Raw genomic sequence first — 13,773 nt, forward strand, 5'->3', positions numbered from 1 at the left:
TGATATAAAGCTATATTTATTGATTTTATTTTTTTATTTAAAATTAAAGCAGAGAGGAAATATCCCATATTTTAATGATCCTATCCTGGCCTACTGTAATCAGCTTTTTCGATGTTTCGTCCACATCCATCGATGTTATGGTGTGCTTTGCGTCGTGGAAAGTGGCCAAGGAGGGCCTCCTAAATTAATCAAGTCAGATTTAGCAATACACAGTTTTATTTTACTTAATAACTTACTCTCTTTCTTTAAGAATATTGTGGCATGGTTCACAAACCCTGACCGCAAACTCGAAACCCATCACCGGAATGGTGATTCTATTTAAAGAGCATTTTTCACATACTGCTTTGCCGCAATGGCGGCAGTGGTGTTGTCTTAAGCCGATTTGTCGTTGGTCCATCATAGCTCTGAAGAACGTAAAAAAATCTCTTTATTCAATAAAAAATCGGTAAACATAGGTCGTGTCATCAATCAATATTATGTATATTAGCCAAACGTCAAAGAAATACACCAGGTGGTACATGATAAAAGATTTCTCTATTACTTATTTGCATTTTAAGCCAAACAAATAAAATTATACTCTATTTCAGAAGTGTATAGAGCAATAAACTGGGGAATTCCGTTCTGTTTGGCATTTCGTGGTAGTTCATAGGCGCAGGTACTTATAATATTTATGAATTTAATTTTCACGGATTAAATGTCTTTAATTTGAAAGAGATTAAATACTAAATAAATACTTTTAATCCTTTTGTATAGGTACCTATCTTTTAACGCTTTGTAACATGCAAAAATGGGGTCAGGTAATATATACAGACTATAAATACTTTTAAATCATATTTTAAACGTTAGTAGTCACTGCTACGTTGTAGTGTAATCACAATATTATTATCCCAATATTTAAAAAATGGAGGTATTCAGTCCAACGAAAAGATGTACTAAAAATTCTCCACTATCGCTGAGTGAAAAAGTTATTATTTTAAATGTACATGATTGCATAAAACACGATTACCCTAGTTTTACTGTGCAAGAAATTGTTGAAAAATGTTCTCGAATGAGTGGAATTGGAAAGTCCACCATTTTCAAATTGTTGCGGGAAAGAAAAGTAGCAGGTCAAGTGGAATCTCCCAAGCAAAAGCCAGGACGACCTACAAAAATCCTTGATGAAAATGCTAAATGTATAATTCGAAGAAAAGTTCACTCTTTTTATTTTAAAAAGGAAATACCCACCCTAGACAAAATTTTAATGGAGCTTGTCCGAGATGACAGTATTCCGTTGATAAGTAGAAAACTTTTATGGAAAACTTTAAAAAATATGGATTTTGCCTGGGAAAAGCATAACCGCAAAGCACTTTTACTGGAGAGCGACGAAATTGTTTGTTGGAGACGACAATACTTGAGAAGTATCAAGCAGTACCGCAGGGAGCAAAAGAAAGTTTTTTTATCTTGATGAGACGTGGATTAACGAAGGTTATATAGTCCAAAAAATGTGACAAGACAAAAATATAACCAGTGCTCGCCAAGCTTTCATAGAAGGCCTGTCTACGGGTATTAAAGTACCTTCGGGAAAAGGTATTGCGTTTGAAGCAAATTTGATAAAAAAAGAACTGCTGGCAATAGCAAACTTACACAAAACTCGTTTCATGAAATACGCCGCGGAAGATATAGCCGAAAAATATAATATAACTGTACTGCGCTTACCGCTATATCATTGCGAACTGAATCCTATAGAACTGATATGGGCGCAGGTAAAAGGATTTGTTGCAAGACAAAACACGACTTTTAAAATGAAAGATGTTAAGCTACTGTTTGATCAAGCCATTACGGAAGCGACACCAGAGAATTGGCGAAAAGCAGTCCAGCATGTAATTAAGCAAGAGGACAAAATGTGGGATCTTGACAACCTCATCGATCAGACAGTCGATCCTTTAATTATAATGTCAAGAGGTGATGACAGTTCGTCAGATGACGAAGAAGACTACAATCTATTATAATTTAAAATTGTTATACACTGTTCAAAAAGTGCCAGATCCAAAACCGGGTGGCACTACCTGCAATCAACGAAAAGAAAGAATTTTACATTGAAACTAATACCCAACTAAGGTAGTGGCATAAAATATTGGTGGATCACCAGGTACCACTTTTGCATACCTAATGAGGTTTTATTGCTCTACACACTTCTGAAATAGAGTATAGGTACGTAAACGCACATTTTTGGATGTATTTAACTATTTGTCATCACTTTCAGTTTAGCGAAATTGCCTTAATTTTCTGGTTTTAAACGCGATACCCTGTATATTTTTACATATTTCGATAGAATGATATTGCAAAACTCATGATATCCACCTTGTCACTTTTTACATAAAAAAAACTCAAAATTTAAATTATTAGCTAGTAATAATGCAGTCACACAAAAATAACTTTGAATATCTTTTGTTCCTTATTTGCTCTACACGAGTATTAAAATTAGCCAAACATTTTTTCGCGTTTAACTATTGAGTATATATAATGACCCCAAACAAGAATTTCATAGATATAGGTTGGAATTAAAAAGACCAGAATATGTGGCTATTGAAAGACCCTTGGAAAATGTATGTGATAAGAAATCATAAGATACCTTCAAACATGCAACACCGGTCAAAATCCCCATTTTCCAATACCAACATTTTCCACTTAATCGGTAATATAACGCAAGTTATAACTGATATCAAAGTTTCATAGTTTATTTTGTTTTGTCTAATGTGTATTTAATCCAATACCTTAAATTTTAAGCATCGATGCTAACTGAGAGAAAATATGAAGACATTGAAACGTGAAAAATAGATTTAGAGTTAATAAATAAAATATTTTGTTTGATGTTTTCATAAAATTGGTTTAATCGCTTAAACCTTTTTAAAAATAGGCTTAATTACTACCTTTTATGGTAAGTTATCATTCATGCCTATGTCTGGCCAATTTTCATAATTAGGGCCTCTTAGATATCAATTGTGCTGTATAAAAAATGCAAAAGTTTCGACCTATACATGTTTTGCTTAAAATGTTCAAAATTAGGCCAGCTACCATCACGCTTATTTATTTATTAACGGTATCCACCAATTTTACAAAAATAAAATAAGACCAAAGATACTAATATAAATGCAACTTAAGCTAGACATAAATCAATGTTACAAATTAATTTAAAGAAACATGTTAGTCATCAGTCGCTAATGAATTTAAGAGAACTCCTAAAACAGCGAAAAGAAACGTGCAAGTCAAGACTATACCTATCGAAAGAACGTGGCATTCTAGTTATAGGATTGTGCTGTCCACAGAACTACTATCAAAATCTACATAGAAGAGTTTTTTAAGTCTACCTAATTTTTGCTCCCCAAAATTCAGCATATTTAAAAGATAATCACAATCAGTCATGCCAGATATTAATTTAAAAATAAAACACAAGTCTAAATTATTACGCTTTAACTCAAGTGGGTCCAAAGAAAGAACTGACATGACCGATTTATAATTAGTATGACCATTAGCTAATGGAACCTTAAGTTTAACAGAACAATTGCTTAAGAATCTATTTTGGAATTTCTCAATATTTTCAATATGTGATTTATAAAATGGAGACCATTCAGAACTAGCATACTCCAAACTAGAACTGCTGTTTTTTTTTATTTTGTTCTTAAAATCTCAAATTAAAAAAAAACAGCAAGATTAGGGATGGCTTTGATATAACCACTGAAATTGTAAAATCATTAAAAAATATTATAGTCTATCCATTAACTAAGTTAATAATTTACTGCATCTTGAGTGGACTCTTTCCTACTATACTCCAAGGTGCAATAGTTGCGCCCATTTTTAAAGATAAAGGATCAGAAAATGATGTTACCAACTATAACCCTATTTTTGCTACCAATATTTTCCAAAATCTTTGAAGCTACATTAAAAGATCAAATCAATCAACAACGCTATTAATGGCTTCCTGGAACTTGTTGTAGTCTTAAGGATGGATTGAATTTGGATGCCTAATTGTATGATCTAACGAAAGCGTTGGACAGTTGTTAACCAATTTTACTTAAAAAACTAAATAAAAGCCAGTAAAAGTTTAAGCCTTATTGAATCTTACCTTTCTGACTGAACCCAGTATTTATACTAGAATATATAGAAATCTCAAAAAGAGCATATTAAATATGAAGTATTTCAAGGGTCTGTGTTAGAACCTCTAGGCTTATTCTTTTTGCAACATAGCAAGGTATAATCCCACAGATCAAGTGGAAGATATTGTGTGTGAGACTATATCAAATCTGCTTAATCGGTTTATTGCGAATCGGCTTAGCCTCAACAGATCTAAGCTAAGATATTTTAAACTTGTCTACAGCTAAATTTATTTTGTTTGTAATAAAAGTTACTGCAGTGTTAGTTTCTTTTTTTTTAATATTGTACAGTTTTTGGAAAGAATAACCCAGCTACAAGTTTTAACTCAGGTTCAAGAATAAATTTAATAAGTCTATTGCTAATTGTCTGTAAGATCACCTCCAACTTTTCCAATGCTACTTACGTATACTGATTTGATTCTTTATTTAACTCGTATCAGTTATTAGAGTGGTTTTATACTTTTCTGAGAAACAGAAAATAACATAAAATTTTTTAGTTCCTTCTGGTGTACAATATTCTCACATTGGGCCAATTTTATATTAATGATGACAATATTTTTATTAATGATGATACAGAATGACCGAATGTGAAGGGCTGAGAAGCGAAGGGGTACAAGTCACATATTTTTCATAATGAAGTTAAATGCAGAAACTTACTCTTAAACACTTTAAAATGTTCGTGGCCAAGGGAGATAACTGGAACTCTATCATGTGCTAACATCTAGTGGCGAAAAAAAACTACTGCTTAAAAGTGCTTTTTAGTTTAGAAGTGGTACATGTGCTGCGAGTCACTTGTACCCATTGGCTTCTAAAAAATAGCTGATAATTTAGTTTACTAAAGCTGTTGTTTCTTTTACGCATTGTTGTTGTGTTTAAATTGTTTACGTGTTGAGGCTATCAAACTTGATAAAAAATGTCAGAAGATAGTTCTTTTAGCCTTTTTAATGGTAAGTTATACTTTTTATCAAATCCAATATTATTATTTATTGTAATTTGAGTCATTTAGTGTGTTTAGGTGAGGTTTTAAGGTTAGGTTTCAATGTATGTTGTTAATAATATTATTTGAAAGCTCGTAACTATCTTATTCAGTTGTCCTACTTTCAGATAATAGCGATGATGACGCTGATTATAACCCAGACGCAGATAATTCTTCCAGTACTAGTTCAAGTAACCGTCCTAAAGAAGGTAAGAGTAGGCCTTAGTTAATTATTATTATTAATATTACTAATCAGCCGATTTCATTATAACGTTCTTTTTCTCTAATAAGCAACTTTTTATTGATAACAAACTTTAGAGTAATAATTAAAAATTAGGATTAGTTTTGACATACACAGCATAATTAATTAATCTAAATAAATAATTAAAATTTAATTTAAGATCAAATGGAAGAAACTGAAGCAGAAGAAGAACCACCTACAAAGTGGCAGAAGCATCCTGGTGAGAAAAAAACACGACGGACTGAGGAATGGAAAAGGCAGAAGTCTTCAAGACTACGAAGCATGGGTAAAAAGTACACTGACCGTAAAGGTAAAGTACACAATCAAAGAAAAGTTCAGGCATATGATCATGAATGCCGCTATAAATGTTGCGAAAATATGAGCGAAGAAAAGCGCCACGAATTTTTTAATGAGTACTGGGGTCTGGCGAATTGAGAATTGCAATCATCATTTTTGAACTCTGCGATTATAATAGAAGATCCGCATAGGAAGAAAGAAAACACTGTACGTGGAAAGTCCCATTCTTGTCAATATTTATTAGGCGGTCTAAGGGTCTGCAAGGAATTTTTTTTAAAAACATTAGATGTGTCAAATAAGCCTGTTAACAACATTATTGCTAAAAAGAAAGAATCTGGAACAGGAATACCAGCTCGAGACCGTAGAGGGCGAAAGGTTCCAACCAATAAAATTACCGTTGAGAAAACTGATTTGGACAAACAACATATTGCTATGTTCCCTAGATATAGTAGTTACTATTCCAGACAGCAAGCTCCAAACCGAAAATATTTAAATGCTGACTTAAATCTAAAGATTGTATGACTGTTATAAAATCTTTTGTGCGGAACAAGGAAAGGAACCTGTTACTCTATTTTACTATAGGCATATATTTAATACATGTTTCAATCTTAGTTTCCATCGAGCACATACTGACACTTGTAATAATTGTGACAAGTTTAAATTAGCTATTGAGCATGGAGATCTGGAAGCTAAACAAGCTGCAACAATCGCTAAAGAAGTCCACCTACGTAAGGCTGAAAGTGCTAAAAAAGAAATGGATAATGCTAAAAAAGAAGTAAAAGATGATCTTGCCCATAAAGCTATATGTTTTGATCTTCAAAAAATGTTGCCCACGCCGGTATTAACATGTACAAATGTGTGCAAGGCAATTATGGACGTATAATTTTAATGTACATGATATTGGGACCGATGATGCGTTTATGTTTCTTTGGCATGAGGGGCAAGCATCAAGAGGATGCGAAGAAAAAAGTATCGTGTTTAATCCAGTACATCAAATCATTGCCCTCTACAGTCACTCACCTCACTGCTTTCTGTGATAATTTTGGTGAGCAAAATAAAAGCCAACTTACGGTAAAATTTTGGTTGTACGTTGTAAACACAATGCAGATTGAAATTGTCGACCTAAAATTTTTGCTTACTGGTCATTCTTATAATTATTGTGACCGAGCCTTTGGTAAAGTGGAAAATACCAAGAGGAACACAAAAAGAGGTGTTTTCGTTCCTAATGACCGGGTGGATATTATAGCCACAACTAGCAAAAAGTTCTTAGTGAAGAAAATGTTGGATAAAGAGATCCTTACTTTGGATTTTATAAGCAAACATTTTGTGAAAGCTGTTAAGGGTATTAGAAACATGCAGTGGCTGCAGTTCAGAAAAGAAAGTCTTTACACTTTGTTTCACAAAAGTACATTTAATAAAGAAATGCCATTTTTAGAGTACAACATGCTTGCAAAAAATGTTGGAAGGATTCCAAAAACCTTGCCTTCTCTTATCCCTAAACAAAATATAAAGAAAATAAAAGCATTAAAGTACAAAGACCTTGCTGGCCTCCTACCATTTGTACCTCCCATACATCACCAATTCTATAGATCATTAGACTATGAGGGAAATCGTTTGGTGCACACAAGACAGAACATCCAGAAACAGCAAGAAGCGGTTCAAGAGGGACATCACAATCCTGACGATGATGAAAATGAGAATCCAGAACATGAAGACAATGTTTATAGCAGTGACTCAGAATAGTTCTGCAAGTGGTATTTAAATGACATTTTTATACAAACTGTTAGTATTTTTTAAGCCACCTTTCATTGGAAAAATACATTTTTCTAATTTATTTGTATCCTATGTTTTATTAAACTCCTAATTTCTATGAGAAGCCAAGGGGCACAAGTGATGACTTTTATCAAATATTGCCGAATAATCAATATAAAAAATACTAAAAAGCATATTATTTTTCTTTATTATGACCTAAACCCTATGCATGTAGTATGCTATGAGTCTAAACCCTAGCAATTAAAACAAAACTGGTTTGAACTGCCATACTTTTGCCTGCATTTGATTATAACAATTTAACTTTAATTTGAGTTTTCTCAAAACTGACTTCAGTACACTTATACCCCATGGCTTCTCAGCCCTTCATGTGTAATAGTAAGACTATATAATTAAAAATATTGTGAATTTTCTCTGAGTATCACCAAGTAAAGAAGAGCTGAATGATCTTAGGAGTCAGTTGAATTCCAATTTTCGCAGCTAACTAAAGCATTAAAGTTATAGAGCGTCATAAGGAGAACCTTGCAAGATTTGGATATTATAGCTTGCTTTAACTCTATTTTGTTCCTATATCAGGTTTTGTTTTCTTACAATAAACAATAAGTATAATCAAAATATAAAAAAACTGCAAAAGAGGTTTATTAGATTTGTTGCTTTTATAAGAAGAATATAAAGTAAGGACATAGCAGAGGGAAACATATATTGATTGATATGCAAACAAAATCCTAACAGTCTACTGTCCAGAATTCCTATCATAGAACTAAATTTTACACAGAATTATGACTTAAATTTTTGCCATATTCCTTGTCATTTTATTTTCATTCTTTTATTACTTTATTGCAGAACATCTTACTTACTTTGCAGCCCAGTAAACCGAATCTCAAATAAGGTTAACAAATATTGTAATGTCACATTATTTTAGTTGTACTTCCCCAAATAAATTTAAGTGTGAAGCAAAGAAAACTATTATGCACAATTAAGCAATAAAATAATTGGATGTTTCTTTTTTTTTCCTGTTTATGGGTGTTTTATGTAGTTCTTTTCATATTCTATTGTTCCATGCTATGGACATATATACTGTTCATTGCCACTAACCTTAAGCTTAAGATAACTAGAATTAGTATTAATATTGTAAACATTCATCAAATGTAATTTACCTTAAAATAAATAAATAAACTTTCTTTAGTACAAGATTGTGATTCTATGTACCTTATTTCATATGAATTATTGTTAGTTTTTATGTCATCTGTACAATAATTCTTTCTCTTGGATGTTTTTTTTTTCTAGATTTCTACATAATACTTTTTTTCTTATTATGTAAAGAGCTGGTCGATTGATTCGTATATTATTTGTTTGTGTTAAAATAACAGGTTTTGGAGTAGTATAAATGACATCCACAGGTGCAATAGGACTATAGGATCTTTAGGCAAATGTTTGAATAAATAGACATGATTGTTTATCAATTAAACTGCTCTAGTGATAACTGTGGCGTTTTTTATATCGGCCAAACCGGTAGAAAATTCTCCACTCGTGTTACTGAACATTGTAAAGAGATCGAAAAGGCTAGAAAACGCAATCTTTGCCCTTCAAATATTAAATCCAATTTTGCTAGACACATACATCTCAATAACCATAACTTCGATCCTCTTTTAGATACCAAATACTTACATTTTTGCCATAAAGGTAATAAACTGGATTTACTTGAAATTTTAGAAATAAATAGAGCTATACAAAATAATAATACTACATGTGTCAATGATCAAATAAATCATTCATCCACACATTTTTTTAATTCATTAAATTTTAATGCTAATTTATAACGCCTTTTCTTTCTCTCATATTAGAGTCAAAACATTTTATTTATAAGTATCATTTCTAGTACCATCATCTGTAGCCAACTTAACATACTCTAATTTTACAAATTACAGGTACCATATTTTAAATAGGGCGCACCCTATCTTTTGAAAATTTATATGTTTCTTTTGTTCTTAATTCTTGTTGACATAACAATTATCCTAGTGTGGTAATTATGTGATTTTAATGTTTGTGTAGACCCTGTTTAGTAAGTTTTTTTGTCTTCAACGTCCAATTGTTTATTTGTTAGTTAATTAAGCCTTTTTATCATTATTGTAGATGCCCTTTTTATTTATTGTTAATAATTTTAACCTTTGACCTTGCCAGAAGCACAGTGGCTTTTTATGTGTTGTGATGAAAACCCTCTTTGTATGTAAGTTATTTTTAATACCTTTTTATTTCAACACTTTTAATCTTTAGCTTAAAAGTATCCTCGGTTCTTTATAGTTCCCTGATGATGGACATCTTATATGTCCGAAACATGTAGGATAACTAGTTTTTCAAATAAATTTAGTGGAGGATGACCGAAACTATTTTAGTTACCCTTTGAAATAGACATGACTTCTTGTTTGACATATTAGAACTGATAGTAATAATAAAATAATAAATTGGGATGAAGAAAACAAAACTGAGAGGTTATCAGACAATTATGAACCAAATAGACTTTTTGGTAAAAACTTTGTAATCTTGTTACATAGAAAAATAAACTACATCATAATAAGATTACAATTATTAAAGGCTCTCGTATTACCTTACAGGCAAAATACTTAATTAATAATAATAAATGTAGAATGTTTGATACTGAGCCTATCCTTCTCATAATATATTATGATATGTGTATCTTCCATATGTTTTTTGTTCAGGAAATATTATATTTATCATTATAAATGCTAAATGATAATAAAGGAACACCACTTTAAACTTTAACTTAACTTTTTAAGCCTTTTAAATTAAAAATTCCAAATTTAATATTAAATACTTATATCACAAACCCCAAGTACCTTGCCTAATAAGTATAACAGCAAAAAGTTGTTTACCTTATATTCCAGAAAAATGGTTTATTACAAAGCTGACACACCCCAGACTCGACCCACTCAGGTGTCTCCTGTCTGGGACTTTTCATGTCCCATACAACAATCACTCCATCTTCTCCACCACTCAAAAGTTGTTTGGTCGAATCAGAGTAATAAAGGGCTGAAACCTGAAAAATTTGGCTAAAATTTTATCATGTAAATGAGTTAAAATTACCTTATTGTGATGTCCCTGCAACTCATAGGCATTGCCTTGCTGTCCCCCAATATCCCACACAATAATTGAATGATCAAAAGAACCACTAAAAAGCATTTGCCTGGATATGTCCCAAGTTAGTGACCTAATTGACCCGGTATGGGCCTTAAGGGTTGTTATAAAGGTAGGCCCATTATTGTCCAGTTTTAACATGGTGATTTGTCCTGAATAATCACCTATAAAAGCATGTCTGGATGGCACATCAAATCTATGATTTTTTTAAGGAATTTTAGGAATAATTATGTATTAATCACTCTTTACATCCAACACAACATAAAAGGATACTCTAAACAGGTACACCAAGCCTCAGCACTAAAGGTACCAATGTTCCGTCCAGTCTGGGTGCAGTTATAAGAGAACATCTTGTCTCGGCTAACACTCAGCACCCACTCACAGTTAAGGGCGAATATCATCTGAGTGACTCTGGCCTGATGGGCAAGATATTCTCTTATGGGCATCATCCTGTTGAAATCTGCTGCAAGAGAAAACTCTGATACTGTCCCATTTTCTTGACCTATAAAGAGTTGTCTTGTTTCTTTGGTATAGTGTACAGAGGTGGCCCCGCTGGGCATGTACTGGCAAATACTTGGCCAAAACTGTCCAGAATCTCTTTTCAGCCATACTCTGACTGTTCTGAAGGAGAAGGACAGTTCAAATAATATTTCTTAAAGTGCCAAAGTATTTTAGAAGAAAAGCAGCTTATAAAACTTACTTATCATCTGAGACACTAATAACACCATCTTCTCCAGGTATAAGAAGGGCAGCATTAATTTCGTCGCTGCACCCATCTAGTTTGGATAACAAGGCCGGTTTTTTCGTTACACAAAATCTATTGTTCGTTTCTGTGGGTTTAATTTCTGCTGCCATTTTAGCCCCTGCTGATGCAAACTACCAGTTGCACGATCCAAGTTAATTTAAAACTAATACGTAGAGTTTTTTGTTGGCCTTAAATAATAAGTAAAAAATAAATTGTTTTCAGATGGTACAATAATGAATTAATGGAAAAAAACTATAATGAAAAATCTGACATGAATAATAAATACTTTGACAACTGTTTGACAGGAAGTGATAAACAAACACCCCTTTTTTTCCCCGCCCCGGCCATTTTCATTTACTTCATAAATTTCTTTATTGATAACGGTCACGTGACCAGCTGCTTATGAAAAAATATATCGGTCATATGACCATGTCGATGATGACGTGTAAGTAAGCAAAATGTTTCCAAATAATTTCAGATTAATTAACTTGAAAATATAAAATTAGTTTTAAGTGATCTAAATAATTATAGAGCGATTCACATAGTTTTGGACGTACGAATAGTAGTGTTGTCATAACCCTTGCCTATCACCCTTTCTTTTAGCTAAGACTACACTAAAATAAGAATCATTGTCTCTTACTGGCCAAATTATTTTTATTTTGAATGACCAAAATATCGATATTTAAACCCAATGCTACTGTTCTTCATCAGTCAAACACGTCACATTTCAGCAAAAGTGACAGGTGTCAGTTTCTGGTAAGTTGTTTATAATTCCTTTGCATGAAATAATTAAGGTTTTCCTCTAAAATTGTCCGGTTTAAAGCTATTTTACGTATAAAAGATTTTAGTTTTATTATACTACATCAGTTAATAGATAGGCATTTAATGGCGAAGATTGCACACAAGATTAAAATCTGTTTGATCATTGTTAGGTTAGATTCTTGTTTTCATCATTTGACAGGTAACGCATAAAACTCTGTGCTTAAGGCTGGCTCACGCTTAATTCCGCGATATATTCGAAAATGCGTTGCGGAATAAAATTCTGCCGCGCAACTTTCATGTCATACAATATTAATAATAGTATTTTTCCCGAAAAGAAATCACATTTCAGCCCTTTTACCATATTACCCGAAACCTAATTTAACTTTTTCACAAGTAGAAGGTAACATCGCGTGAACCGACCTACTTAGAACAGGTTCCCTCAGTAATTTTATTACAAATCCCTTATTCCGGAAGGCGATTAAAATACTTTAAAATTCGTTTCTTCGGTCTGCCTCACGAATTAGATATATTTTATTAGGGGTGACACGCGATGATCGCTCTATCGGTCGACCTGAGCAGTAGAACACGCCAACAACGGTCTAATTTATTTTTAAATTAGATTTGCGGAAGTGGATGGAGCGAGTGTGGGGTCGGTTTCCTGTTTATTTGCGATCAGAAGTGGGATAGAATGAATAGTGGATGTTAGGTAAAGCAAAAGGTGTATGTTTTGCATTGAATTAATTAACCTCGTTGTGGCTCTTAAGTTATAAATTAAATTGTTGATAAGTCCAATTATTTATATAAGCGTGGCAATTCACGGTTATTTATTGTAACTGACATCTTATAGCTTTAATAAACTTTTAATAATTAAACTAAAATTTTCTTTTGATGACAAAGGTTTCTAAGCTCAGTGGAAAACCACTTGGGATAATTACTAGTTTTATATTTCATTGGGCGCAAAAAAGCAAATCTTCAATTTAGAACCCCACAAAAAACCTTCAAGGATAAATTTATGTCCTGCTTGGGTAAACACTCCTCAATCTATCCCTGCTAAATTATTATTAACACCCAAGTAATTGACATTTTGAAAATCATAGAAAAATCGTCATCAAATGTACCAGATCATTCCAGTTGATTGTAAACACTCTTAATATTAAAATTATAGCTGACATGATCTAACGTATATGCCAAAATCTGTTCCCTTAAGACTAAAAGCGCTGATGAAGTACCTGGACAAACAACTTGAACAGCATATTCATTATTTGACCACTGTGCCTCAGGAACATTAAAATCAACAAAAAGGTACAATTTTTGACGGTTTTGCAACACATTTTAGGTAATAGGCATGTTAGGTGGTCTATACACTCTCGTAATTATGAATTTAGATTAATTGTACTCACAGGATACAAATAAATGATTTACTGTATCCTGAGTTACCCTAATCCACTGACCTCTAACTTTTTGGGTTGTGAGACTTGACATTTATTATTTCTGTATAAACACCATGTGCAATCAAATTCACTGTCTAAAAAATCTATGTTTCAGTGTATTTCCATCAAATTGTCACATCATAAATAGAGCTACCTACAGCATTTTTAAAACATCTATTTTGTGGGCAGGTTATTCTGCTTATATTTTGGTAATAAATAGCTAATGGGGTAGTGTTTAGTTTTACTGAGCATAATGTTTTTTAACAGAA

At 32.5% G+C, this 13,773-nt stretch overlaps 2 protein-coding genes across 3 annotated transcripts in view; one reads left to right on the plus strand and one right to left on the minus strand.

The window, feature by feature from the left end:
- Nucleotides 1-11,623, minus strand: LOC126743549 (WD repeat and FYVE domain-containing protein 2). The gene is made up of 6 exons (XM_050450691.1): nt 11,268-11,623; nt 10,841-11,188; nt 10,517-10,763; nt 10,306-10,469; nt 237-404; nt 1-179 (listed from the first exon to the last, which is right to left on the minus strand). The coding sequence occupies exons 1-6, from the start codon at nt 11,420-11,422 to the stop codon at nt 44-46; spliced, it is 1,218 nt and encodes a 405-aa protein (XP_050306648.1). The 5' UTR covers nt 11,423-11,623; the 3' UTR covers nt 1-43.
- Nucleotides 11,624-11,936: 313 nt separating this feature from the next.
- The window catches only part of LOC126743544 (prolyl endopeptidase), a 52,848-nt gene continuing 51,011 nt past the window's right edge, over nt 11,937-13,773 (plus strand). Inside the window, exon 1 of one of the 2 annotated variants that reach the window (XM_050450682.1) lies at nt 11,937-12,068. In XM_050450682.1, coding sequence (XP_050306639.1) covers nt 12,004-12,068 — 65 coding nt within the window. In that variant the 5' untranslated portion in view covers nt 11,937-12,003. The remainder of the gene's footprint in view (nt 12,069-13,773) is intronic. The other variant, XM_050450683.1, reaches the window with a different exon arrangement.

Source organism: Anthonomus grandis, chromosome 13, assembly GCF_022605725.1.
Source record: "Anthonomus grandis grandis chromosome 13, icAntGran1.3, whole genome shotgun sequence".
NCBI lineage: Eukaryota > Metazoa > Arthropoda > Insecta > Coleoptera > Curculionidae > Anthonomus > Anthonomus grandis.

Excerpts from the sequence above, each read along its gene's own strand:
- LOC126743549 (XM_050450691.1), bottom strand. The coding sequence starts at position 11,422 with ATGGCAGCAGAAATTAAACCCACAGAAACGAACAATAGATTTTGTGTA. Across the intron at positions 405-10,305 it reads CCATTTTTCTGGAATATAAG|AGCTATGATGGACCAACGAC; the intron begins GTAAACAACTTT and ends TACGTTCTTCAG. Across the intron at positions 180-236 it reads AATATTCTTAAAGAAAGAGA|GAGGCCCTCCTTGGCCACTT; the intron begins GTAAGTTATTAA and ends TGATTAATTTAG.